General features: G+C 36.9%; 1 protein-coding gene across 1 annotated transcript; it reads left to right on the top strand.

Annotated features, from left to right (window-relative positions):
• Nucleotides 1-67: 67 nt before the first annotated feature.
• Nucleotides 68-27,683, top strand: LOC115213487 (proton-coupled folate transporter-like). Its single transcript, XM_029782483.2, has 6 exons — nucleotides 68-285; nucleotides 10,015-10,858; nucleotides 13,422-13,664; nucleotides 17,088-17,171; nucleotides 23,041-23,197; nucleotides 27,057-27,683. Exons 2-6 carry the CDS (start codon nucleotides 10,051-10,053, stop codon nucleotides 27,136-27,138), a joined length of 1,374 nt encoding a protein of 457 aa, XP_029638343.1. The 5' UTR covers nucleotides 68-285; nucleotides 10,015-10,050; the 3' UTR covers nucleotides 27,139-27,683.
• The last annotated feature ends 297 nt before the right edge of the window (nucleotides 27,684-27,980 follow it).

The following is a 27,980-nucleotide window of genomic DNA, read 5'->3' as shown; positions in this document are numbered from 1 at the left end:
TAATCTCATCTTCCCTTTTCCTTTTAATTTTGTTCTTTTTTTCTACGCATTGTCCTGATCCAATACTTATATGTACATGTTGAAACTATGTTCACACAAAGCTGGGAAGGTAAACCAACTAGACCATGTTTTCTTTATTTGCAGTCACTGTAACAAATTTATCATACTGAATATAGAACAGTAGCGTCAAATTATTCAAGTTGTTTACCACCTACTCAACAAACTTAACTAAGACTAATGTGACTTAGACAAAATTCTCCATTAATACCTGTTGATGAATTTAATGTAAGTTTTTGCTTTCTTCTGTTTTCTTACCTATAAATTTTGTCAGTATTCAATTTTATTTAGTAGAAATAACGTAGAACATATTACGAATAACATAACGCTAGGCATTCCTTAGAAGTTAACATGAGATGCTACAGGTTTAAAACATGTCATTTTCTCAGTGACAGAGAAAACTATTTGCTTCTCAGGTAGAGTACACAAGGCGATGAATGCTGAGTTGGGTTATTTATTACAGGGTGGCCCAAAAGTAGGTTTACAGTTATCATGTAGGCACTTTAAATTTCTTTTAAAACATTTTATTACATTTAAATTTCTAACTTACAAATTGAAAAGGGAGCCTGACAAAATAAACTAAATTAGCACAGAATAATGGTTTCATATTTTTTTTATAATTAAGATCTAAACTGTTAATATATGAATGCGACAGAGATAGTTGAATAACTGGAAGCCTACTTTTAGGTCACCCTGTATGTTTCTTTGTATGTAGTGCATCTCTCTGTCTCTGTCTGTCTCTTTTCATATACATACACACACACAAACATGCATGCATACATACATACATGCATACATACATACTACATACATACATACATACATACATACATACATACATACATACATACATACATACATACATACATACAGATATATTGGCATGGTTGTGCCTCTTCAGTACCCTTAATTGTAATGACATATATATATATATATATATGGTTTAACTGTTACATGATTCAAAATATCCTCACATACCACTATAATACATACATTCCTTATATATGTATGCATGTATTTATATATTTATATATATAAATATATTCATATATATATATATAAATGTGTGTACGTATGTGTATATGTATACATGTGTGTTTTTGTCAATATACACATAATATATATGTATATATATATATCATCATCATCATCATCATCATCGTTTAACGTCCGTTTTCCGCGCTAGCATGGGTTATATATATATATATATACATATATATGTATGATTTATATGTGTGTGTGTATGTATGCACACACACACACACATATATATACATATATACATACATATATATATATATACATATATATATAAATTATGAGTTAGAGGTTAAGCAACCATCTAAGGGATAAATATATCCATAGGCATTATTTGTGTATTACCTACCTATGCATAGTCCTTGCTATAAGGTTAACAGTAGTTGGTAATTTAAATGGTAAACTGTGATTTAATATATTCAGATAAGAGAACTTCTTAACATGAAACCAATGGTAGCCTTAATTCACAAATAAAGAATATATATATCTAGGCATCACTGTCAGCAGTGATTTGCGTTTTACAAAGCATATCTCTAAAATTGTCAAGAAGGCCGAGGGTGTCTTGGCATCACTCAGCAAGACTTTTGTTAGCCGCTCTCCAGCCATCTATTTAAAGCTGTATACAGCTATGGTACAACCACACTTGGAATTCGCATCATCAGTTTGGAACCCCTATCTTGCTCAGAACATTGACCTCCTGGAATCTGTTCAGAGACGTGCAAGCAAACGCATACCCTCCATCAGACACCTACCATACTCTGAGCGCCTTGTTTCCCTGGGCATGGATTCACTGAAGCTCCGGCATCTGGCGATGGACTTGGTAAACACCCGCAAAGTTATCAACCACCTCACCAACAACAACACTGAACACCTTTTTGATCTCCATGTGTCCAACACACATGGACATGCCTACAAAGTCAGAAAAGAACACAGCTCCCATGACTTTCGGAAACATTTTTTCATGCTCAGAGTTGCTGAAGCATGGAACAAACTGCCTGCATCAGTTGTTGACTGCCATGACACTGCATCCTTTAAGGCCCTCATGCTTTCTGAAATCCGCCGAAACTATACCTGATTATACATACACTTTAGATGAGTTGTAGTGCACCTGAGCACTGTACACAATGTTTTATTATTATTATTATTATTATTATTATTATTATTATGTATACAGTGGTGGACTGGGTTTTAAATATTGGTTGCTAGGAGACTAAGTTGCCCACCAGCAACTACAAGGGACCCACCTACAAATACAATGCTATCATTTAATTTTTTTTTGTTAAATGTATTCTTTTCAACTGTCTACAAACACATCCAGGCTGAAATAATGCATTCTTCCAGGAGTGAATGAAAAAATCTCAAACTTGAGGGGATAGGCCCCTTAGATACTAATATGGGCCCCCATATATGGATTCTAATGGTGCAGGGGCACACTTGCCATCAGGTAAGCTGGCAACATGGTCAGTCTACCATTTATTATACATATACATACATATATATATATATATATATATATATATATATATATACACACACACACACATCTATATATGTATGTCCACATGATAACAGTTATTTAGTGTTCCGAGCATTGTAGGAAAAACATTAAAAATTTCACCACCGTGCATAAGGAGACCTATTGTGTCAGGTGCATCAACATCAAAATCAAAATCAAATGGAAATTGCAGTTGTGATCCCCGTGCTGGTGGCATGTAAAAAGCACCATCCAAATGTGGCAGATGCCAGTGCTGCTTTGACTCGTTTCTGTGCCGGTGGCATGTAAAAAGCACCAACTGATTGTGGTCATTGCCAGCCTCCTCTGGCCTATGCCGGTGGCATGTAAAAGCACCCACTACACTCTTGGAGTGGTTAATATTAGGAAGGGCATCCAGCTGTAGAAACACTGTCCGATCAGATTGGAGCCTGGTGCAGCCTCCTGGCTTCCCAGACCCCAGTTGAACCGTCCAACCCATGCTAACATGGAAAATGGACGTTAAACGATGATGATGATGATGTAATATAAACTAATCCTCCATTGATTTCACCAGAGAATATTCCCATCTATTTCTATGTATGTGGCTGTGTATACCACAGACCTTTCTCCTTTTACTCTTTTACTTGTTTCAGTCATTCGGATGGTGGGGTGACAAACATGGACACACAGACTCACACACACACATATATATATATGATGGGCTTCTTTCAGTTTCCATCTACCAAATCCACTCACATGGCTTTGGTCAGCCTGAGGCAATAGTAGAAGACACTTGCCCAAGGTGTCACACAGTAGGACTGAATCCGGAACCATGTGGTTTGTTAGCAAGCTACTTACCACACAGCTACTCCTATGCCTTTATTGTAAACAAATTATATAATATTATATTAAATATCAGATGATTCATAGAATATACAAATTAGTAAAATATAAAATATTTATTTATGCATAAAAATAGGGGTGGGGCACTGAGGGTATTATGTGCCCATGAGGGTGGTGGTGGCCTAAAATGTTTGAGGACCTCTGGGCTAAAGTATGGTAGAGGGTGTAAAGGTGATACATGGTTACCCCAGTTGGAAAAGGAAGAAGAATGTGGTGAAGATGTCTCTGGATGTACCCTTAAGTAACAGGAAAGCGAATACAAGAGAATTGGTATGGTTGGGTGGGTTAAGTAAGTTCGTGGGAGTGCGAGAGGTGGGTGTCTGATGGATAGAGACAGGGATGGAAGGGGATGCAGTGAGTGGTGAACATGATAGGAGTGGGTCGATCTAGTTTGCTCTTGAAATATTGATTAAAGGTAAAAAAATGAAATACCAATATTGCAGTGCTTGCGAGTTGTTTAGATCTGTTTTATTTCGCATCTGTTACTTCCTGATAGGAGTAATGCTTGTTATTACATGTTTTGTAGTAGTAGTAGTAGTAGTAGTAGTAGTAGTAGTAGTAGTAGTCTTGCATTCAATTTATTGATATCAGTAAATCAATATTTTTAGAATTCAATTTTTAAAGAATAGGAAAATTATTTCAGTACTTGGGAACTTGTTATCCAAATTATTGTCTTCCTCATTGTCCTCCTCCTCCTCCTCATCATCATCATCATCACCACCACCACCACCACCACAGCAGCAGCAACAGTCCCATAATTTGTGTAACCCATCTTCTCATCTAAATTAAATTTTGTTGATGACGGAAAATGAGGAGGAAGTGGATGTTGTGGAGGTGGAGGAGGTGGGGGTGATGTAATTATGGCCTTTGTAGGTTCTTCCAAATTTGTGTAGATTGACATTAAATTGGTTCATGGTCTGCTTTTGCAAAACAATTGCTTGAGACTCAGTTTTTAATATATAAACATTGACCTTTATATAAACATTGACCTTTGACCCCTAGGTCAAAATCTGTTGTTAAAAAAAAGGTGAGGGATAGAATCAATGGATCAGCTGAGCATTTCATAGACTTCGTTTTATTGGTGCCTCTACTACTAACCATTTTACTGTAAAGTTTTGCTTAAGCATGGCTGTGTGTTAAAAAGTTTGCTTCTCAACCATGTGGTTCTGGGTTCAGTCCCACTGTGTGGCACCTAGGGCAAGTGTCTTTGAATATAGCCTTGAGTGGATTTGGTTGACAGAAACAGTCAACCCTCTATGTTTAGCCCCTTGTGTGCAATAAAGAAATAAGAAACTGAAAGCCCATCGAATGTGTGTGTGTATGTGTGTGATGTTTGTATCTGTCCCATCACCACTTGACAACCTGTGTTGGTTTGTTAATATCCCTGAAACTTAGCAGTTTGGTGAAAAGGACCAATGTAATAAGTACCAGACTTTAAAAAAAAAGGAAAAAAAAATTTTTAAGTACTGGGGTTGACTGGTTTGACTAAAACCCTTCAAAGTGGTGCCCCATCATGGCCAGAATCCAATGACTGAAACAAGGAAAAGACAAACGATAAAAGATCTGTCAATCCTCCAATCTATCATGAAATTTGTTGTAGAGTCCACTGTGAATCCCTTGTGCATCTGTTGCTTGCACACTCTCTACTTTTACCTGTAACCCCCATCTTTAACCATTTGTTACTCCCTTCTCACACTCTTATCAAACTATCCACTCCCTCCTCCCTTGTCATGGCTCACTGTCTGAATCCTCTCTTACACTCACATTCTTGTACCTTGGGAGTTTGCCCTAGCATACCATCACTACCTTCTTTAACCTATTAGCACTTGTGGTCCTTTTTTAAGACCAGAAGGATAATCCATCTTATTTCTGCAACACCTGTATTCTTCTGAGATATCTTTAGTTAGCCATCAAGACTGGGGTGTCTTTCAAATATTACACCTACTGTCTTGATGTATATTGGCAACACAATTGTCTCAGTTCTCAGTACAGTGTGAAAATCTTGAGGGAAAACACTCAGTTTCATCTATTATTCAATCAAACATTTTTTGGTAAGTGGTATTTATATCCAATCCATATTTGTATATAGCATAAATAATTGTTCTAACTGTCCTATAAAGTCAAGAAATTCTTTGAAAGTAATTTTGTTCAAACATAGCATACTCTAAAAAAAAAGATTTTTGGTAATAAATTAAAGAAAATAATTGAAATATTCACTTGATATTCTACAAGTTTTCAAGAACAGTTTAGCAGCGACATCTAGCAAGATCAAGCTACTCCAGACTGATGAAGAGTAATTACCCTGAAACTAGTCACTGATTGCTGACTTTGTTGGATGGAGGTGCTTATCTCACCTGTTTGAAAACTTAAGGACACACAACACTTGTGTCACATAGCCAACTAGAAACGGTTGCTGTTTACAAGATCTTGTTACACCATTTAACCCATGCTGGCATGGAAAACAGATGTTAAATGATGATGATTATGATAATGATGATGGTGATAAATATGCAGTATTAACTCATTCTAATTATTTAATGAGTAAAGCTATTTACTTCCTAGACAAGTGCTTATCCAATAAACTTTGAAATTGATGCAAGAATGCATGTAATGGGAAGCTTTGAATCAACAAAGATTTCTTCCTAGTATGTACACATGCACACATACACATATACACATGCACTTACACACTCACACATGCATGCATACACTCACACATGCACAGACACACACATGTACACAGACACACACACACACACACAATGACAGAGACAGACAGACACACAAACAAACACACACACACACGGACACACAGAGACACACAGACACACACACATATGCACACCGACAGACAGATACACAGACAGACACACAGACAGACACACAAACACACACACATGCACCCGAAAGACAGACAGACAGCAGGCACACAGACAGATAGACAGACACACACATACACTGACAGACAAACAGACACACACACACATGCACATCAACACACACGCACAAACACATGCATACATGCACAGCATGTCCATCTTTCTTTTGAAACTAGATACTCCATATCCTGGTAAGATGTATGGTTTAGTAATTAAATTGTTGTGCTCAGGTGTGTTAGTTCATGAGTTCAATTTTCAGAATGTTGTTGTTTTGAGCAAAACACATGATCTCACATTATTCCAGTCCATTCAACTGAAAACAAGCATCAGTTGCTCTGTCTTGGAGTTAAACCTATAACAAACTAGTTGTCCATTCAGAAGGTATCCTTGTATTCTCAGTTGACTAAATCATCATCATCATCATCGTTTAACGTCTAGCATGTGTTGGACAATTTGACTGAGGACTGGTGAACCAGATGGCTGCACCAGGCTCCAATCTGATCTGGCAGAGTTTCTACAGCTAGATGCCCTTCCTAATGCCAACCACTCCAAGAGTGTAGTGGGTGCTTTTATGTACCACTGGCACGAGCGCCAGTCAGGCAGTACTGGCAATGGCCATGCTCAAATGGTGTTTTTTATGTGCCACTTGCACAGGAGCCAGTCCAGTGGCACAGGCAACAACCTCGCTTGAATGTTTTTTCACGTGCCACCGGCACAAGTGCCAGTAAGGCAACGCTGGTAACACTCACACTCAAATGGTGCTTTTTACATACCACCTGCAAGGAAGCCAGTCAGCTGCTCTGGCAGCGATCATGCTCAGATGGTGCTCTTAGAAATCCACTAGCATGGATGCCAGTCATCGAATTTGATTTCGATTTCACTTGCCTCAACAGGTCTTTGCAAGCAGAGTTTAGTGTCCAATGAAGGAAAGGTATGCATAAGTGGGCTGGTCACATCCCTGGCATAGGCCACAAGGTTATGGTCTCACTTGGCTTCCCAGGTCTTCTCAAGCACAGCATATTTCCAAAGGTCTCGGTCACTAGTCATTGCCTTGGTGAGGCCTAATGTCCAAATATCATGCTTCACCACCTCATCCTAGGTCTTCCTGGGCTACCTTTTCCACAGGTTCCCTCAACCGCTAGGATGTGGCACTTTTTCATATAGCTATCATCATCCATTCTCACCACATGACCACAATACCTCAGAAATTTCAAGTAGCTCTATCTTCATGATCTGTAGACTTAAGGTTGAATTAAATTTACGCTACAGTCTTGTGAGTGAGAACTTATGACTAAAAGGGTTGGTGGTAGAAAGTACTCTCAGAGACACATAGTCCAGTGCTGTTCAGGTTTTGAAGATTAAAAGTCTGTAATCATTAAGTTTGATACAAGTCAGTCCACACACTTGGAGACATAGATACAATAATATAAACACTTACAAGAGGTGGCGAGCTGGCAGAAACGTTAGCATGCCAGGTGAAATGCTTAGCAGTATTTCGCCTGTCTTTATGTTCTGAGTTCAAATTCTACCGAGGTCGACTTTGCCTTTCATCCTTTTAGGGTTAATAAATTAAGTACCAGCTGCATACTGGAGTCGACTGGCCTCCTATCTCAAAATTTCAGGCCTTGTGCCTAGAGTAGAAAAAAATATAAGCACTTACAGTAAAGCCTCTTTTACTTGTTTCAGTCATTTGACTGCAGCCATGCCGGAGAACCACCTTTAGTCGAGCAAATTGACCCCAGGACTTATTCTTTGTAAGCTTAGTACTTATCCTATTGGTCTCTCTTGCTAAACTGCTAAGTTACGGGGATGTAAACACACCACCATCGTTTGTCAAGCGATGTTGGGGGGGGGGGGGCAAACATAGACACACAAACATATACACACATGTACATATATATCCATCTATCTACCTATCTATCTGTCTATCTATCTATCTATATATATATATATATATATATATATATATATCATCATCATCATCATCATTTAGCGTCCGTTTTCCATGCTAGCATGGGTTGGATGGTTCAACTGGGGTCTGTGAAGCTGGAAGGCTTCATCAGGCCCAGTCAGATCTGGCAGTGTTTCTACGGCTGGATGCCCTTCCTAACACCAACCAATATATTTATATATACATATATATGACGGGCTTCTTTCAGTTTTTGTCTACCAAATCCACTCACAAGTATTTGGTCGGCCCGAGGCTATAGTAGTAGACATTTGGCCAAGGTGCCATGTAGTTGGACTGGACCTGGAACCATGTGGTTCGTAAGCAAGCTACTTACTCCACAGCTATTCCTACGCCTAGAAAAATAAAATAAATATACTTCCCTACATGTGCCATGTTGGTATGAGTGTGTGTGTGTGTGGATAACAGAGTATTTATGAATAGGCTGAGAGGAAAGCTGAGTATAAGTGGAATCAGATGTTGTGGAATTGGACAGAATGTGTATGGAGGATGACAGCTGCACATGGAAGTGCCAAGTGCTGAAAGAGAATGGTTCCAGTGAATGAGGAAGGTTGAGAAAGATTCAAGTTGAGCTGGTGAGGAACGATGTCTAGTTGTTGCATTTCACTGAGGAGATGACAAATGACTGTGATAACTGGTGATATGCAGTGCTGGAGAAGACCTGATCACCCATGCAAACATGGCAAAATGTACATTAAAATAACAGGATATTAATAGTACTTTGCTAATTTGAATCTTCAAAGTTACTATCAACAGCAGTAATTTGGCAGAATCGTTAGCATATCAGACAAAATGCTTGGCAGAATTTCTTCTGGCTTTTTATATCTAAAGATCACAGAGGTTAATTTTACCTTTCATACCAAGTCAAGTAATGGGGCTCGATGTAATCAGTTTTGTCCATTCTCTTCAAAATTGCTGACCTTGATCCCTGTGACAAACTGTTGGTCAGTTCAAGAGAATGCTGTGATCTTGGTCGCTTATACACCATAGAAACCAAGTATCCAGAATTATGAGCCCTAGGGCTCAATAAAAATTTTTAAATGTTACTAACTAATGCCCCTCTTGTCTGTTCAATACCTTTCATCTTTCTATCATTTCTTCTCTTATTCACTCTGCCTTGCCACCAAAGAAACTAGTGGAAAACTTTAGATCTGCCCATATTTAAACCTTCCTCTTTAACTTTACGACTAATATCTCACTACTATTCCCTTCTCTGTCCTTGAATCCTTTGGCATCAGATGCACCCCGCTCCTATGTTACCCATCATTACCTTTTCTCCCTCAGGTTGCACTCTTTCCATCACCATCGTGACCATCCATCACCCATGCTTTTCTAGACCAGTTAATATCACCGGCCCTTCTTTATGGTTAACTGCTACTCTTTCTCCTTCAGGTCACTCATTCCTGACATCCATCACACTCTCTTATCACTGATTAATTATCAATTGCTTTCTTATTTTACTTGCAAGCATATGGCTGTCATTAGAATCTCTCTCATTATTCAATACCATTTGTGATAATGATATGGCTCATAGAAATATGGACCTTAAAAATTTAATGATAATCATGATAATGATAAAGGTAGTGGCTGTGATAGGTTAGAGGGAAATTTAAGATGTTATGTACAAATATTACATACAAATACTAAACTAAAAAAACTTTGACCATCACCTTTTATTTTTTTTATATTTTCAGTAAATCACTTTGACCCACAGAACTACTGGAGAAATAATGGTGTACATAAGGAATGTTGTCGAACCTGTTTTATTTTTATACATGTTCTCTGATTGCTTGAACATCATCACACTACAGTCATTGGTCTATGAGAGAACATGTTTGAAAACCCTTGACTCAAATCGCTGTCCTTTGTTGAATAATGGATCATTCCAACATGAGGAAATTGCCATTCAAGTACAGACCTCTAAATGGGTTCTGCACTTTAATATGGCCCTTTTGATTCCTTCCATTATTGCAGCACTATTCCTTGGTCCTTTTGGAGATGCATTTAGTCGTAAAATTGTTCTTATATTGCCTATTGTTGGCAATATCACAGCCATTTTTGTTTTTCTGATTATTTCTGCATTTGATAGCATCCCTGTAATATATTTATTGATTGGTGTTGTTCTAAATGGTTGTTGTGGTGGCCATATCGTCATGATGATGGCACTTTATAGCTACATCGTTCACATAACAGATGTTAAATACCGTACAATTCGGCTTGGAATCTTAGAATCCATGGTTTTCTTATCAACAACCATTGGTATGTTGGTAGCTGGCATGATGTTAAAATCTCTTGGTCATACAGCAATGTATGGTATAATCAGTATTTTTAACATTCTCAATTTATTTTACACTGTATTTGTGGTTGAAGAATTGATTGAGACAGACAAGTCTACAGGAAAGATTTTGAGAAGCATTTTCCTCATTGAGAACATCAAAAGTTTATACACATTTATGACTCAGAAAAGAAAATCCAACACACGGACTGTTCTCCTATTTGGAATTTTGATTTTATCTGTTCTGATATTGATGACAAAAGGTAAGTAAAAACCTTTGTTTTCAAAATGTATTTCTCAAATTGATTCCTAATGATTCCTTTTGGCACCAACCCACCTGACACCAATGGTTCTTTGATACAAGTTTTGAGTTTTAAAATGATCTGAATCAAGACCTATCAAAATTTCATGCTAATTCTTGTTTAAAACACCAGCTTAATAACGACAAAGTTATCTCACTAAATTCTTCAATATATTTATTCAAAATAAAGACAGTGCATTTCATAAGTACAAGACTACACATTTTTGAAGGAATTATGGTTGATTTAAATAACCTCAGTGCACATGACTGGCGCCTAGTTTCTTTGCTCTATTTCCAAAGATACAATAAAATATAAAGTTGATCACCAGCAGGATTTGAAATTAGAAACATGAAAAATATGTATCTAAATACCACTAAGCATTTGTTAAGAGCTTAGCTGGTTCTGTTATGTACCTGCTTTCATTTTCTACTTAATAGTGACCTTCTTCACAGAAGAAAATTATTCTCAGTGGAGAAAATAGGAGTGTTTAAAGCAATAAGCATACAATTAAAAGATCTCTTAAGAAAAGCAGTTTTAAATGAATCTAAATTTCACTTGCTTAAAAAGACTAACAAATTTCTTATAATTATACATGGTTGAAAATCAACATGATTGCAATAAAATGCTTTCTTTAAACGTAGTTTTTTAGAAATCCAACAGCAAAAGTTATGCTCCAGTAACCTTCGATACTATTGACGGCATATGTAAACTTATTATTCTGTATGTATATGTTGTCATTGTTGTAGTCATCATTGTCTCTGCCACTGCTACTGCTGTTGTTGGTGGTGGTGTTATTGGTACCAGTGGTAGTGGTAGTGTTGATTTACATCAATGTTTGCATGCTAGCATGAGTTAGACAAGTGTTTTATGCCCTGTGGCACCTTGGGCAAGTGTCTTCTACTATAGCCTTGGGCCAACCAAAGCCTTGTGAGTGGATTTGGTAGACGGAAACTGAAAGAATCCCGTCGTATATATGTGTATATTTATATATGTATGTGTGTATTTATGTGTCTGTGTTTGCCCTCACCGCCACACATTGCTTGATAACTGATGCTTGTGTGTTTACGTCCCTATAACTTAGCAGTTCAGTAAAAGAGACTGATAGAATAAGTACTAGGCTTACAAGGAATAAGTCCTGGGGTCAGTTTGCTCAGCTAAAGGCAGTGCTCCAGCATGGCCACAGTCAAATGACTGAAACAAGTAAAAAAAGAGATATCTTCCTGTAATCAACTCTTTTAGTTGCGTCTGACTATCTACCAATGACCAATGAACCTATTCAAAAACTAGGATGCACACTCTATGGTCGATTTTCATGAGTGTAGAGAGATGAAAGCAGAGATATGTGGCTTAGTGGCAAGGGTATTGCACACATGACTGTAAGATTGTGACTTTAATCCCTGGACCAGGTGATGTGCTGTGTTCTTGAACAAAACACTTCACTTTACATTACTCCAGTCCACTCAGCTGGAAAAGATGAGCAATCCTGCAATGGATCAGCATCCTGTCCAAGTGGGAATATTTATCCCCCAGAACTTAGAAAGTCAGCCTTTTAAACCTATGGATCAGGAAGCACCTTTGATCTTTTAAGAAAGATAAAGGACAAATATAAGCCCTAAATTATTTCAATTCAATGCACAAAGGTACTGGATCAGATACAGTATAGTAGCTACAACTAATATTTCGGATATCTTCCCCACCACGTAAAATTAATATCAAACCTTAATTGATTGACTTTGTAGTGGGATGTGTAGCAAAAGGTGTTTTTGATGGTTCAATGTATGTTATTGGTGTAGCAGATGAAGATAGGTGTGTTGGACAACATCAAAGGAAAACAATGAGGAAAGCATTGGACTGTAGTTTAAATAATTTCTTTCATCAACAGTTGCATCTATGTGTTGGATATATAAAGCTTGATTTACGACATCAATGAAGGCCACTTCATGAAGTTACCAACTGCATTGAGTTGGTGAAATAAAAAAGAAAGAACAGAAATAGAATGTTGATTTGATGAGATAGTACATGGCATATTTTGTCTGTGTGTGCATTGGTCATTTGGCTGGGTCATGTTGTTTTTCTGTCCTCTCTATTTGTGTTCTGCTACTGTGTTGTATTGTTGGCTATCCTCCTTTGCTCATGCTAATTATGTGGCTCCCTGTTGGCTGCTTGCCTGTCGCAAGTCATCTACCTATCTGTCCAAGACCATATTTATGGTCGTCCTGGGGTTGGGGAGGAATAGATATACCAAAGGAGTAGTTTCTACTTATCTAGGTCACCTGCTGTCCAGTGAGCCTTCAGTGACACAGTTCAGGTTGGAGGTCGAATGAAAATCAAACCATCACTTTTTGACAGGACAAAGAAACTTCTTTTGTAACTGTTCTGTCATTGGTGGATCAGGCAAGCAAGAATCCTTGGATTCAGTTTTGAATCTCAGTTCAGAAAGTGAAATGCTAGTTTTTACAACTTTTATATGTATTCTATATGTTTAAATTAAGACTGAATAGAACCAAATTCTATGATTTTTCAGGTGAATTTTCCATCATTCAGCTCTTCCTGCGCCATTCACCAATATCTGCTTCAGTGACTCAAATTGGTTACTTCTTTAGTTTGCAGAACTTTGTGTATGGCTTCACATTGATTATCATTCTTCCTTTGTTGAAGAAATGTTTCTCAGTGAATGACCTTGCTTTGAGTCTCGTTGGATTTGCAGCTCAAGGAATTGGATCTATCATGTTTGGATTGGCTCAAAACATAACAACAGCATTCATTGGTTTGTATGCTTTTTCTTCTTTCTTTTTGTAATTTCTTTCCATAAAATATTTCACATGAGAGAACATAAGAACAATGCAGGCCCTTTATTCATTTGAAGTTCTTCACAACTCTGCTGTCATTCCAAACATTGTCTACAGTACTTCTCTTTTTTTCTTATTATTGACCAAAATTCTCAGACATTAAAAAACAATACACAACAATTGTTGATACAATTCTCATATCAAGGAAATTCCTTTTAGAAGGTTTTCATCCTTCACATTTGTCAGTCTACATTTATTGCTATTAAAATAACATACATGCACACACACACACACACACACACACACACACACACACACACACACATGCATATACATGCACACATGCACTGCTTACAAACCACATGGTTCCGGGTTCAGTCCCACTGCATGGCACCTTGGGCAAGTGTCTTCTACTATAGCCTCGGGCTGACCAAAGCCTTGTGAGTGGATTTGGTATTTGGAAACTGAAAGAAGCCCATCGTATATATATATATATTATATATATATATATATATATATATATGTACATGTGTGTATATGTTTGTGTGTCTGTGTTTGTCCCCCCAACATTGCTTGACAACTGATGCTGGTGTGTTTATGTCCCTGTAACTTAGCAGTTTGGCAAAAGAGACTGATAGAATAAGTTCTAGGCTTACAAATAATAAGTCCTGGGGGCGATTTGCTTGACTAAAGGCGGTGCTCCAGCATGGCCACAGTCAAATTACTGAAACAAGTAAAAGTGTATGCACATACACACACACACACAGAAGCATGCACAGGTGCACACACACACACGCACACACGCACACACACACACACAATAAATTGTTTTCAATTTTAATTTTAATTCAGAATTTTTCCTCCAATGATAAATTATTGAAAAGAAATTTTACAGTAAATTCCATGAGATTAAAAGAATAAAATACAAACAAAAAAAGAAATATGTATAAAGAAACAAAATAGAAAATAAAATATTCATGACTGAGAGTTTGTGAAGTAGACTGTCAGGGAACCAGGGGTTCTTTATGGTTGATATAAAGGAGACATTTTGAAGGAGCTTTAACATAAATGGAAATAAAAGGCATAAATAGTTTTTCTCTAAGTTCAGTATTTACTTGTCAATGTTTGTGAGGCTGAGGCGGGCTGGAAGTAATAGGGTCAGTGGCATCAGGAAAATATCTGATGAGTCTTGCCAGAAGGAGAGGAGCTAGGGAGGTCATATGAGCAGAAGGGTGACTAGCATGGACCTCTTTTGTTTTGGGGTTGTCACTTGGGACAAATGTGGTAGCCACATGAGGTGAGGAAATTTGCCATTAGGGTCTGGTGAGTGGTTAGGTGGGTAGGGATCCTACGGATATATCCTGGCTGGAAAGGATAAACACTATGAGAGGATCTGTGAGGTGGGAGAATTACAGATAATTGCTTCAAATTTCGGCACAAGACTGCTATTTTAGGGTAGTGGGTAAGTTGATTACATCCACTCCAAGTGGTACTTATTTCATTGACCTCAAAAGCAGGAAAGACGAAGTTGACCTTGGTGGTGAACTCAGAAGAGTGTAAAGAGCCAGAAAAATGTTGCTAAACATTTTATCCAATGCACAAACAATTCTGTCAACTTGCCACCTTATATCTTATAAATAACGTCACAGGATGTAACTGTGTGGTAAGTAGCTTGCTTACCAACCACTTGGTTCCGGGTTCAGTCCCACTGCATGGCACCTTGGGCAGGTGTCTTATACTATAGCCTCAGGCCGACTAAAGCCTTGTGAGTGGATTTGGTAGACGGAAACTGAAAGAAGCCTGCCGTATATATGTATATGTATATATATATATATATATGTGTGTGTGTGTGTTTGTGTGTCTGTATTTGTCCCCACAACGTCGCTTTCCAACCAATGCTGGTGTGTTTACGTCCCCGTAACTTAACGGTTCAGCAAAAGCGACCAATAGAATAAGTACTAGACTTACAAAGAATAAGTCCTGGGGTGGATTTGCTCAACTAAAGGTGGTGCTCCAGCATGGCCGCAGTCAAATGACTGAAACAAGTAAAAGAGTAAAGAGTAAAAGAGTAATATAATAATCTAAAAGAGAGGATTGCAAACAATAAACATGTCTACAAAATAGCATAATGGTAGGACACGCTCTAATTTTTAAAGATGTTTAGTATCTAGTAAAAAGTAATGCTAAAAATATTTTGGAGAAAAGTTTGCCATTGATCTTTTCAAAATCATAATAACAAGGAGGATTTCAGGGCGAATAATGCATTCAATGAAACATAAAAATACAAGAAATAATGGTTATAGTTGAAGGCTAAATGTTATGAACTAAAGAAATTCTTTTGAAGCAGATGGAATAGATATAATGAAAGTTACTTGTATACTGATACTTTATGGGCTCTAATTTGAGTGGATGAAATGTGCTTGGTCACCTTAGTGTGAAGGTTACCATAGTCATTTGGATTCTGACAAATTTATGATTTGATTATTGTGGGTAGTTCTTTATACATTTTGTCTACCTTAGATCCACACACACAATGAATATAATTGAAAATTTTAACTATTTAAATTTCGTTTTTGGATTTGGTTTGAAAGATTCTTTATATGAGTTCATGTGTTGAAACATATTCTGTTGTGTCTTGGGGGGAGTCATTTTCTTTTTGTGCCTTATAATTTAACACACTCACCAGTAAAATTTCCACTTATTTCTAATTTTTATTTTCCTAAAATTTTCATTACATCTTGCAACCTTTTCAATAGTCTTCATCATCATCATCATCATCATCATTTAACGTCCGCTTTCCATGCTAGCATGGGTTGGACGGTTCAACTGGGGTCTGGGGAGCCCGAAAGCTGCACCAGTCCAGTCAGATCTGGCAGTGTTTCTACAGCTGGATGCCCTTCCTAACGCCAACCACTCCGAGAGTGTAGTGGGTGATTTTATGTGCCACCGACACAGGTGCCAGACGAGGCTGACAAACGGCCACGCTCGGATGGTGTTTTTTATGTGCCACCGACACAGGTGACTATTGAAAAGGTTGCAAGACTATTGAAAAGGTTACAAGACACAACGAAAATTTTAGGAAAATAAAAATAAGAAATAAGTGGAAATTTTACCAGTGAGTGTGTTAAATTATAAGGCAAAAAAGAAAATGAATCTCCCCAGACACAACAGAATAACTATTTACATTTTTCTGCTTTAATTTTGTTGCTTAGATTTTTTTGACAGTTCTTATTCCTGATACACTACAAAATTATTCTATCATAGATATATAATATCAAAAAATGTATAATGTAAAATCTAACAGAAATTCTAAGAGTTTGAAATTTCAAATCATTATGAAATATTTTTATATTTTTCCACAAAACATTTTAAAATTTCATTTTATAAATTCTTTTACACAGTTCCAGTAGTAAAAATGCCACTTGGTTTTACCTATGCAACAATTCGGTCTGTGACATCCACTTTTGTTAACATTGATGAAGAAGGTAAGAATGATATTGTTGCCTGTTAAATTTTTATTTTTGTATGTGTATATGAGTAGTGGAGAAATAGTCACATTTTAGACACAAAGTTTACCAGCAGGAATGACAAGACCACCCATAGTACTTGACAACTTAAGCCATGAGTAGGATGGCTAAATGAGTGAAGGTTAATAATGTATGAACTCATACTAATAGCATATTAGCTTTATTCTTTTTTTAAAATTTTGTTTCAGTCATTTGACTGCGGCCATGCTTGAGCACTGCCTTTAGTCAAGCAAACTGACCTTAGGACTTATTCTTTGTAAGCCTAGTACTTATTCTATCGGTCTCTTGCTGAACCACTAAGTGATGGAGATGTAAACACACCATCATTGGTTGTCAAGCGATGTTGGGGGAGACAAACACGGACACACAAACATATATATACACATACACACACACACACACACACATATATATATATATATATGACAGGCTTCTTTTAGTTTGCGTCTACCAAATTCACTCACAAGGCTTTAGTCGACCCAAGGCTATAGTATAAGACACTTGCCCAAGGTGCCATGCAGTGGGACTGAACTTGGAACCATGTGGTTGGTAACCAAGCTACTTACTACACAGCCACTCCTTATGTTAAAGTAATGTTTTGAAAATTAAGAAAATTGAGTAAATATAACATGAAAATGCAAAAGAGTAAATAGGAAATCCACAGTAGTATTTTAAGGGTCCATGAAAAAGTTCTGCTTTAGAAGCATTTATTGTAAGAAATAGCTGTGTTACTTTCAGTCCAAACTATACAAGTGAATGTGTGAAAATCAAAACAGGAATTTTGAAAGGAGCATTTATAGAACTAGGGTCCATATATATAAAATGGTTGAGAACCCATGTACAAATGCCTCAGGCTGACCAAAGCCTTGTGTGTGGATTTAGTACACAGAAACTGAAAGTAGCCTGTTATATATATATATATATATAATATATATATATATAGTGTGTGTGTGTGTTGCTTCCCCACCAATGCTTTACAAGTGGTGTTGTGGTGTTTATATCTCTGTAACTTAGCTGTTCAGCAAGATACTGATAGAATAAGTACTGGGGCTGATTTGTTCAATTGAAATTCTTTAAGCTGGTGCCCCAGCATGGCCATAGTCTAATGACTGAAACAAGTAAAAGGTAAAAGATAAAGCTAAAACATGTTCTGATAGATATGAATGTGAATATCAGCTGCTATTGCTGTTGTTGTTGTTGTTTTGTTTTTTTTTGTCATCAGAGAATATCTCTTCTTTAAGATCAATGGTTCTCAACTATTTTTTACCTTTGGATTGCTTTGATTCCAATATTATTCAGATGAACTCTCATAGCCATTCGATGTTTAAAAAAAATCCAATTATATTTTCATAATTAAATATTAATCAGAAGTGTATAAAAAGAATTGTTAAAATATTTTGTGTATTGTACAAGTATAACAATTTTATTGCACATAGGCGTAGGAGTGGCTGTACAGTTCCATTGTGTGGCACCTTGGGCAAGTGTCTTCTACTATAGCCTAGGGCCGACCAAAGCCTTGTGAGTGGATTTGGTAGACGGAAACTGAAAGAAGCCCGTTGTATATATGTATATATATATATATATAATATATATATATATATATATATATATATATATATATATATATATATATGTATGTGTGTGTATATGTTTGTGTGTCTGTGTTTGTCCCCGCAACATCGCTTGACAACCGATGCTGGTGTGTTTACGTCCCCGTAACTTAGCAGTTCGGCAACAGAGGCCGATAGAATAAGTACTAGGCTTACAAAGAATAAGTCCTGGGGTCAATTTGCTTGACTAAAGGCAGTGCTCCAGCATGGTCACAGTCAAATGACTGAAACAAGTAAAAGAGTAAAAAAGAATAAAAGAGTATAGATTTTAACAAAAAAATCTTATAATGGACCCCCAAGGGCCAGTTGAAACCATTGTTTTAGATGGTATGTAACATCAAAACACATGTGATTCATGAATGGAAGGGGACTTTGAAACTCTGCTTTGTTTCAAATTTGTTGTTTGTCTCCTCAGTCAAAGCTACACTGCCAGACTAATGAATCTAACAAAAGCATGAGCTCTTATTTATAGAACTCAGCCGATGTCTACCAAACAAATAATGATTAATGGGGTGCACACAGGACAGTGAGAATCCAAACAATAATGTATCCATTCTTTCTTAACCCTTTCGTTACTGTATTTATTTTGCGATGCTCTGTGTTTCTTTCAATTACTTTAAATGTAACAAAGAATTTAGTAAAATGACTTCGTTATTATTCAGCTAGTGTTAGGAACATAAATTGTAACTAAGGTTTGATGGAAGATTTTAATTCAAAACTTATGAAAACAAGACATTTGTACTCTGAGCCAGAGCTGGTTGATAATGAACTGGTTAACCCTTTTGATACCAAACTGCCTGAATCTGCCTCAGGCTCTGTAGTAAAATATCTTGTTTTCAAAAGTTCTGAATTAAAATCTTCCACTAAACATTAGTCCCAATTTATGTTCCTAACACAAGCTTAATGATAACGAAGTTATTTTATTAAATTCTTTGTTATATTTAAAATTAATTGAAAGAAACACAGAGCATCTCAACAGAAATATGGTAACAAAAGGGTTTGTATTTGTATCATAGGACAAGGGCACGTCGCTGGCAAGTTGGTATCAAAAGGGTTAAAACAGTGGTTTGCAACCAGGGTCCATATAAGATCTTGTGGGAGTCTATTCAAACAAAATAGTCAACTGGGGATCTAAAGTCATATTTTAAGGGTTCATGAAAAAATTTTGATTTCAGTGTATTTATTGCAAAAAACAGCTAGATTTCTTTCTCTAATATTTTACATAACTCAACATTCACAAGTTAATTTGTGAGAAACAAAATAGGAATTTTGGAAGAAGTATCTATAAAACTAGTTTTTAAACGTGGAATGGTTATGGGGATGGGTCCACTAGAATAAAATAGTAATCAAAGAGGTCCATAGATAAGAAAATGGTTAAAAGGTAAAGATGCCAGTGTGAAGAGAAGAAGAGAGAAGCAAAGCTGACTGCTGGTGTGTTGATGATTCCCCAGAGGAATTCTGTGGGAAGTCATTCACTTCCTCTCTTGTAATCCTCAGCTCATTGTATGATGGTGAGGAGAGGGACACCAGATACCAGGCTGAAGTAACCTTTAAATATTTTTGTGATGAAATTGCTAGCCTTGTGCCAAAATTAGAAACCAATTATTGTAGAGTACTTTTAATTGAAGATCTTGTTTTAATTAATTATGTTTAAAGAGTGCTCTAATTATATTTAATTTAGTGTAGAGATGTAATTCTAGCAAATGGAATCTGTGATCTAGATTTGCTTCCTCCTCTAGACAAATTTTACGGATGTTGTTGTTGTGTTGTTGCTATTGTTGTTGATGATGATGGTGGTAGTGGTGGTGGTAGTGGTGGTTATAGTAATGACAGTGATGACAGGGAATGTGACAATGATGGTTGGTGGTGATGAGCTGCTATAATATCAAGGAAGGCATCAGTAGACTTCATTGCTATAATTGAAGGAGGTGATGGTGGCGGTGGTGGTGGTGTTACTGCAATGAATGCCATGTGATGCTAAACTAGAGGAAGAGGTTAAAGAGGAGGCCACTGCTATTGCTTAACTTCAAATTAATTCTCTCTAAACCCTTGATGAAATGACATCCCAACCATGAACATTCCTACTTACTCTCATCAACAGTAGCCTGTGCCTCAGTAATCAGTTTTACTTATCTCTTTATTGCCCACGAGGGGCTAAACATAGAGGGATCAAACAAGGACAGACAAAGGAATTAAGTCGATTACATCATCCCCAATGCATAACTGGTACTTGATTTATCGACCCCGAAAGGATGAAAGGCAAAGTCAACCTTCACAGAATTTGAACTCAGCACGTAATGGCAGACGAAATACCGCTAAGCATTTCGCCTAGCGTGCTAACGTTTCTGCTAGCTCACCGCCAGTTTTACATCTATTATCATGACAGTCTTAGTCTTTGGGTTGTCACAAACCCACAGGCTCATGGGGCCAGATCCCACCCTGCTTTCCATACTGTTTAATCAGCTGAGTATAGAGCCTACCCCACCACCATCATTATTGTTGTGAGTTAACCATGCAATGGAATGAGTAAATATTGTACTCTTAGTTGCTTATATAGCACAGAAAGTGGAATAAGCTCCAACTTAATGACAATGTAGGCTTGTGACAGACCTAAGACTGATCTTCATGGCTGTATGTAGTAGAAATAAGGTGTAATTTGAGAGAGATTTGATTGCTATTTCTAGTAGGTCAAGCAATTACATAGAGGTTCCTTCCTTTCCTCGTGTTGCTGTCATTTATTCACCTCCTGAAATCTGCTCACAAACATGCGTCTCTTCTCTCTCTCTTTCTGTCTTTTCTTCCACTATTACATTAGCCTCTGTTTCTTGCAGCTATTTAGTCTCAGACCCCTCCTCCTCCTCTACCACTACCACCACTACCAAGAAGCCAAGCAGTGGGACTGAATCCAGAACCATGTGGTAAACAGAGCATCTCAAAATAAGTGCAGTAATGAAAGGGTTAATGGTTTCTTATTAAATCTAAAAAGACTCAATAAATCAAAAGATGGCACAATAATTAAAAAAAACCAACTCTATTTGATTAAAAAAAAATAATGAATAAAATGTGCAAAGAATAAAATGTTTCGAATGACACAACAATGCACTGTAATACAAACAATGAACTATAATAACTGTTGTAATTTAATCATATTTTCGTGAGGCCACTACAGAGGCACTTGTGGAAAAAAAAAAAAAAGATTTTTCTAATAGGCGTAGGAGTGGCTGCGTGGTAAGTAGCTTACTTACCAACCACATGGTTCCGGGTTCAGTCCCACTGCATGTCACCTTGGGCAAGTGTCTTCTACTATAGCCTCGGGCCAACCAAAGCCTTGTGAGTGGATTTGGTAGACGGAAACTGAAATAAGCCTATCGTATATATGTATGTGTGTGTGTGTGTGTGTGTGCGTATGTTTGTGTGTCTCTGTTTGTTCCCCCATCATCGCTTGATAATCGATGGTGGTGTGTTTACGTCCCAGTAACTTGGCAGTTTGGCAAAAGACTCCGATAGAATAAGTACTAGGCTTACAAAGAATAAGTCCTGGGGGCGATTTGCTTGACAAAAGGCGGTGCTCCAGCATGGCCACAGTCACATGACTGAAACAAGTAAAAGAGTAAAAGAGAGTACAACAGTTATTATAGCCCATTGTTTGTATTAAAGTGCATTGCTGTGTCATTCAAAACTTTTTCTTCTTTACAAACAATACACAATGTTTCAAGTGAACTACAATACTCACCTACTTGATTCCAGTTAATAAATTTTGTAATTTTAACTCTAAGCTTTAGGCTTCTCTGAGCTAAAGGAACCCCCAATGCTTAGGACCCACAAGCTTTGGTGCCCCTTGGTCATGACCCATATTGGCCCATACATAAATGTACAACCTCATTGCCTATTATATCTTGGTCTTCCTCTCCAAAATATTGGCCTAGAGGAGGAGGCGGAGGAGGATGGTGATGATGATGATGATGAATGTGACAATGATGATGAGGAGGGTGGTGGTGGTGGTGGTGGTGGTGATGGTTGTGGTGACGACGACGATGATAATAATAATTAGGTGAATGTGATGATGATGATGATTTTGAAAACAATGTTGATGATGATGATGATGATGATGATGATGATGTTGATGACAATGTTGATGATGATGTTGATGATGATGATGATGATTATGATGACGATAATGATGATAATTCAGAAATTCTTTTCTTCATACATTGCAGCCAAACTCTTCACCTTTATGGCATACCTAGAAAACCTGATGGCATTACTTGCTTCACTGTGTTTCAACGGTCTTTACAGCCTCACTTTTGATATACACCAAGGATTTGTCTTCTTTGTTTCAACTGCAATATGTTCGCTATGCACTCTATTCACAGTGTAAGTATGCATGCATACATACATACATACATACTTACAGACATCTTAGCTTCTTTCTTGTATAAAAGCAAAGCCATTGCTAGATCGAATCACTGAAATGAGTCAATGTTGATGCAATGTGAGGCCCTTGTATGACTCTTGACAACAGTGAAAGTTTTGCACATTCTACTGCATAATGCACAGCTTTTCTGGCTGGCAAAAGAAACAAGTGCCACAATATGAACTCTTTTGACATGCTCTTTCAATCCTTCAACTAAGAGCCACACCTTTCCACATATTGCAATGTGTTGCATTGAACCATATGGTTCTGGGTTCAGTCCCACTGCGTGGCACCTTGGGCAAGTGTCTTCTACTAAAGCCTCGGGCCAACCAAAGCCTTGTGAGTGGATTTGGTAGACAGAAACTGAAAGAAGCTCGTTGTATATATGTATATATATATGTGTGTACTTGTGTGTGTGTGTCTGTCCCTGCAACATTGCTTGACGATCGATGCTGGTGTGTTTACGTCCCCATAACTTTGCGGTTCAGCAAAAGAGACTGATAGAATAAGTACTAGGCTTACAAAGTCCTGGGGTTGATTTACTCGACTAGAGGCGATGCTCCAGCATGGCAACAGTCAAATGACTGAAACAAGTAAAAGAATAAAAGAGTAAAAGAATAAAGCACTTCATTCACGTTGCTCTGTGATTATTTTGACATCTGAGATGTGGCACCCTGATGCACCTCTACAGGTAATGTTGATTTGATGGAGGGAGTGAGCTTATGTGTACACATTTGATCACTATAAACAATTCAGCACTAAATTGTTGAACCCTCACACATCATCTAACGACAGGAGATTCCATCATATATATACACAGATGAAATTGTCAAACAACAAGTAAGTCAATCATATATATATATATATATATATTATATATATATATATATATATATATATAATATATATATATACATTCACATATATATACACAGTTGCATATATATATATATATATATATACACACACACAAATATACATAGATGCATACACAAACACACACACATCCATAAGATGACAAGATGATAGGATTATTAACATGTTGGATGGACAAAATGCTTAGGGCCATGTCTTCTGGCATTGAAGATAATGTAATCACCCCTGCCCTGAAAACTATGGTCCTCGTGCCAACATACAGATACACATACATAGAATGTACACACGTATGTACCTGCGTACATATATACATGCATACATACATAGACACATACAAATACAAGGGGTTACTGAAAATGTCCTGGCTTTGGGTAAAAGGAAATACAAGAGGATCAATTAATTATGATTTATTCAATATACACCCCTCTCAGTTCCACACACTTATTGCAGTGGTCCTTCAATTTTTCTAAGCTCTATAAAAGAACTCGAAAGGTTGGGCTTTCACAATAGCCTTAAAGCCAGGAACTTTAGCTAGTCACTGAGCTGGCAGAAATGTTAGCACGCCGGGCAAAATGCTTAGCAGTATTTCGTCTGCATCCAATGCGTTCTGCATTCAAATTCAGCCGAGGTCGACTTTGCCTTTCATCCTTTCGGGGTTGATAGATTAAGTACCAGTTACACACTGGAGTCAATGTAATCGACTTAATCCCTTTGTCTGTCCTTGTTCGTCCCTTCTATGTTTAGCCCCTTGTGGGTAATAAAGAAATAAGGAACTTTTCAGAACCCCCTTCATATACATATATATACCCATATATATCTGCAAGTATATATACATGCATACATACGTACATATATACATACAAACACACATATACCCTGCATGCATACATACATATACTTGTATGCAAGCATGCATACATACAACCATGTGGTCAACAACAAAGATAAGAACTTCGTACTAGTCAATAGTGAACTCTTCAAACAGTACACACTTTTTGATGATCTCCCTTGCAATACCAGAAATGCTGGACTACTGAACCACAAAGAAAGATCTGGAAAATAAATCCTCTGTATACTATAAAGAGTTATGCATGGATATTTTTCTTGTAAACATGATGATGATGGTAATATTGGTTTCAACCATTCGGTAGGACTAGTTGATTATATTGACTTGTGTTCAACTGATACTTATTTAATCTTAGTGCTGGTGGCATGTAAAAAGCACCATTTGAGTGTGGTCGATACCAGTGCTGCCTAACTGGCCCCCATGCTTATTGCATATAAAAAGCATCATTCGAGCATGGTCAAAGCCAGTAACGCCTGACTGGCCCCCGTACCGGTGGCATGTAAAGAGTACCCACTACACTCTCAGAGTGGTTGGCATGAGGAAGGACATCCAGCTGTAGAAACCTTACCAGATCAGATTGGAGCCTGATGCAAATTGCTGGCTTGCCAGTCCTCAGTCAAACTGTCCAACCCATGCCAGCATAGAAAGTGGCCATTAAACTATGTTGATGATGATGATGATGATATATATATATATAGTTAATCCAAGCATGAAAACACAAAGAGAAAACACAACAACGCGAGGACGTGAAACAAGTATAGTATTATTGGACACTCAGGAAAGAAGGAAAGAAGGAGGGTTTAACATTTCGAGTGGAGCTCTTCATCAGAAACATAGGAAAAGGAAAGATCCAAAGAAGGGAAGACAGAGGAAAAAATAAATCGCCAATGGTACACACGCAATCACATTTTGAATATATATATATATATATATATATATACATATATATACATATACATACATTATATATATATATAATATATATATAATATATATCAGTGCATTGTAGTGGGAGAGTTGCTTGCGCTGCTGCTAATCCAAATATTGAAAGTTTAAATAGGATAATGGCTTCAATGTAACTAGACATTTCTTGGACTGCTTCATTCTGAAGATAGGCCTTCACCCCTGAGATATAAAGGTTTTTTGTAAAACTTTCTGCATTGTTAGAAGCTTTCTTTCTCTCTCTCTCTCTCTCTCTCTCTCTCTCTCTCTATATATATATAATATATATATATATATAGATAGATAGATACATACATACATACATACATACATACATACATACATACATACATAGGTGTATCTCAGTGTGTATATGTCATTGAGTTTGTGTTTGTCCCCTACAACAGCTTGACAACTGATATTGGTTTGTTTATGCCCTTATGTAACTTAGCAGTTTAGCAAAAGAGACTGATAGAGTAAGTACCAGATCCAAAAAGTAAGTAGTGTGGTTGATTTGTTTGACTAAATCCTTCAAGGCATGGCTGTAATCCAATGACTGAAGCAAGTGAAAGATAACAGATAAAATATAAATATTGTCAATATAGAGTGACTGTGTGGTAAGAAGCTTGCTTCCCAACCACATGGTTTCATGTTCAATCCCTCTGTGTGGCACCTTGGGCAAGTGTCTTTTACTATAGCCTGAAGCCGACCAATGCCATATGAGTAGATTTGGTAGATGGAACATGAAAGAAGCCCATTGTATATGTGTGTGTGTGTGTGTGTGTGTGTGTGTGTCTGTGTTTGTACCCCCCACCAACATTGCTTGACAACTAATGTTGGTGTGTTTACATCCCTATAACGTAGCGGTTTGGTAAAAGAGACCGATAGAACAAGTACTAAGCTTACATAGCAAAAGTCCTGGGGTCGATTTGTTCGACTTAAAAAGGCGGTGCTCCAGCATGGCCACAGTCAAATGACTAAAACAAGTAAAAGAATAAAAGAACACACTCTAAAGACAAGGTGATTTATATGTTAAAATTATATTTTTTGTATTAAATTGTATTCATATGAAATATAAAATGAATTTATAAAAGTAAATTTATTGAAATATTTACTATGATAAATTTTTGTCTTTCCTTTTTATTTTCATGCAGGGTCATGTGGTTTCAAATCAAGCAATCAAATGGCTACAAAGATCTTGATGAACACCAGGAGCTACAACACTCAGGAAAATAATATATATATATATATATCCATCTATCTGTCTATATATATATTTGAAGAGAGATTTTCTTAAAACCTGTTAGCTATATAAAATTTTTGTTTTTAAAAAGCAGAATGTTATGAACCTTTTAAAAAAGGAGTTTTTCATATCGAGTGTATTTTGTGTGAAAATGCTTACACATAACATGCATGACACAATAACTTCTCACCAAAAGGTATGCGCCATTCTGTTTTTGAAAACAAATAATTTAAAGACAGTTAATAGCTTTTAAGAAAATCTTTCTTTAAACACAATGACTCTACCAAGTATTTCTTTAAACACAGTGACTCTACCAAGTATTTCTTGCAAAACCTTTTAAATATACAAACACACACACACATATATATGATGATGATATATATATACCATTGTGTGTTTAGGAGTGCGTGCATATATTTCTAAAATTAAATATAAAACTGCCTATTTTATATATATACATATATACTATTGAATCTTGGGAGGGGCATTATGCCAGTAATTATAAACACGTGCAATGGTTCAGTCCTTTATTATCGTTTAGTATTGTTCGTGTTGTTATTCCTTTTTCTTTGTCAAATAATTATTTCATCACATTATGCTCTTCCCAAGGTTCAATAGTATTTCTTTCAACACACAAATTCACATGAAGAATCTTGTAAACCAAATACAAATGCGAACTATATATATATATATATGTATGTACTTACCATATATTATATCACACGGTTGCTTGTTTCTGATCATCAGCTGGTAAACCAAGCTTGGTTTTCTTTTGAATATCTACTGCCTGAATATTTTTTGAAATATGAAATTAATGTTTGAAGGAAAGGCTTAT

Source organism: Octopus sinensis, linkage group LG6 (genome assembly GCF_006345805.1).
Source record: "Octopus sinensis linkage group LG6, ASM634580v1, whole genome shotgun sequence".
Lineage (NCBI taxonomy): Eukaryota > Metazoa > Mollusca > Cephalopoda > Octopoda > Octopodidae > Octopus > Octopus sinensis.
Note: the sequence above shows the minus strand (reverse complement) of the source record. Positions and strands in the feature narration are given on the sequence as shown.

Bases quoted from the DNA above. Each gene is read 5' to 3' on its own strand.
- LOC115213487 (XM_029782483.2), top strand. From the start codon at position 10,051: ATGGTGTACATAAGGAATGTTGTCGAACCTGTTTTATTTTTATACATG. The intron at 10,859-13,421 runs GTAAGTAAAAAC...ATGATTTTTCAG, and splicing joins TCTGATATTGATGACAAAAG to GTGAATTTTCCATCATTCAG. The intron at 23,198-27,056 runs GTAAGTATGCAT...ATTTTCATGCAG, and splicing joins CTATGCACTCTATTCACAGT to GGTCATGTGGTTTCAAATCA.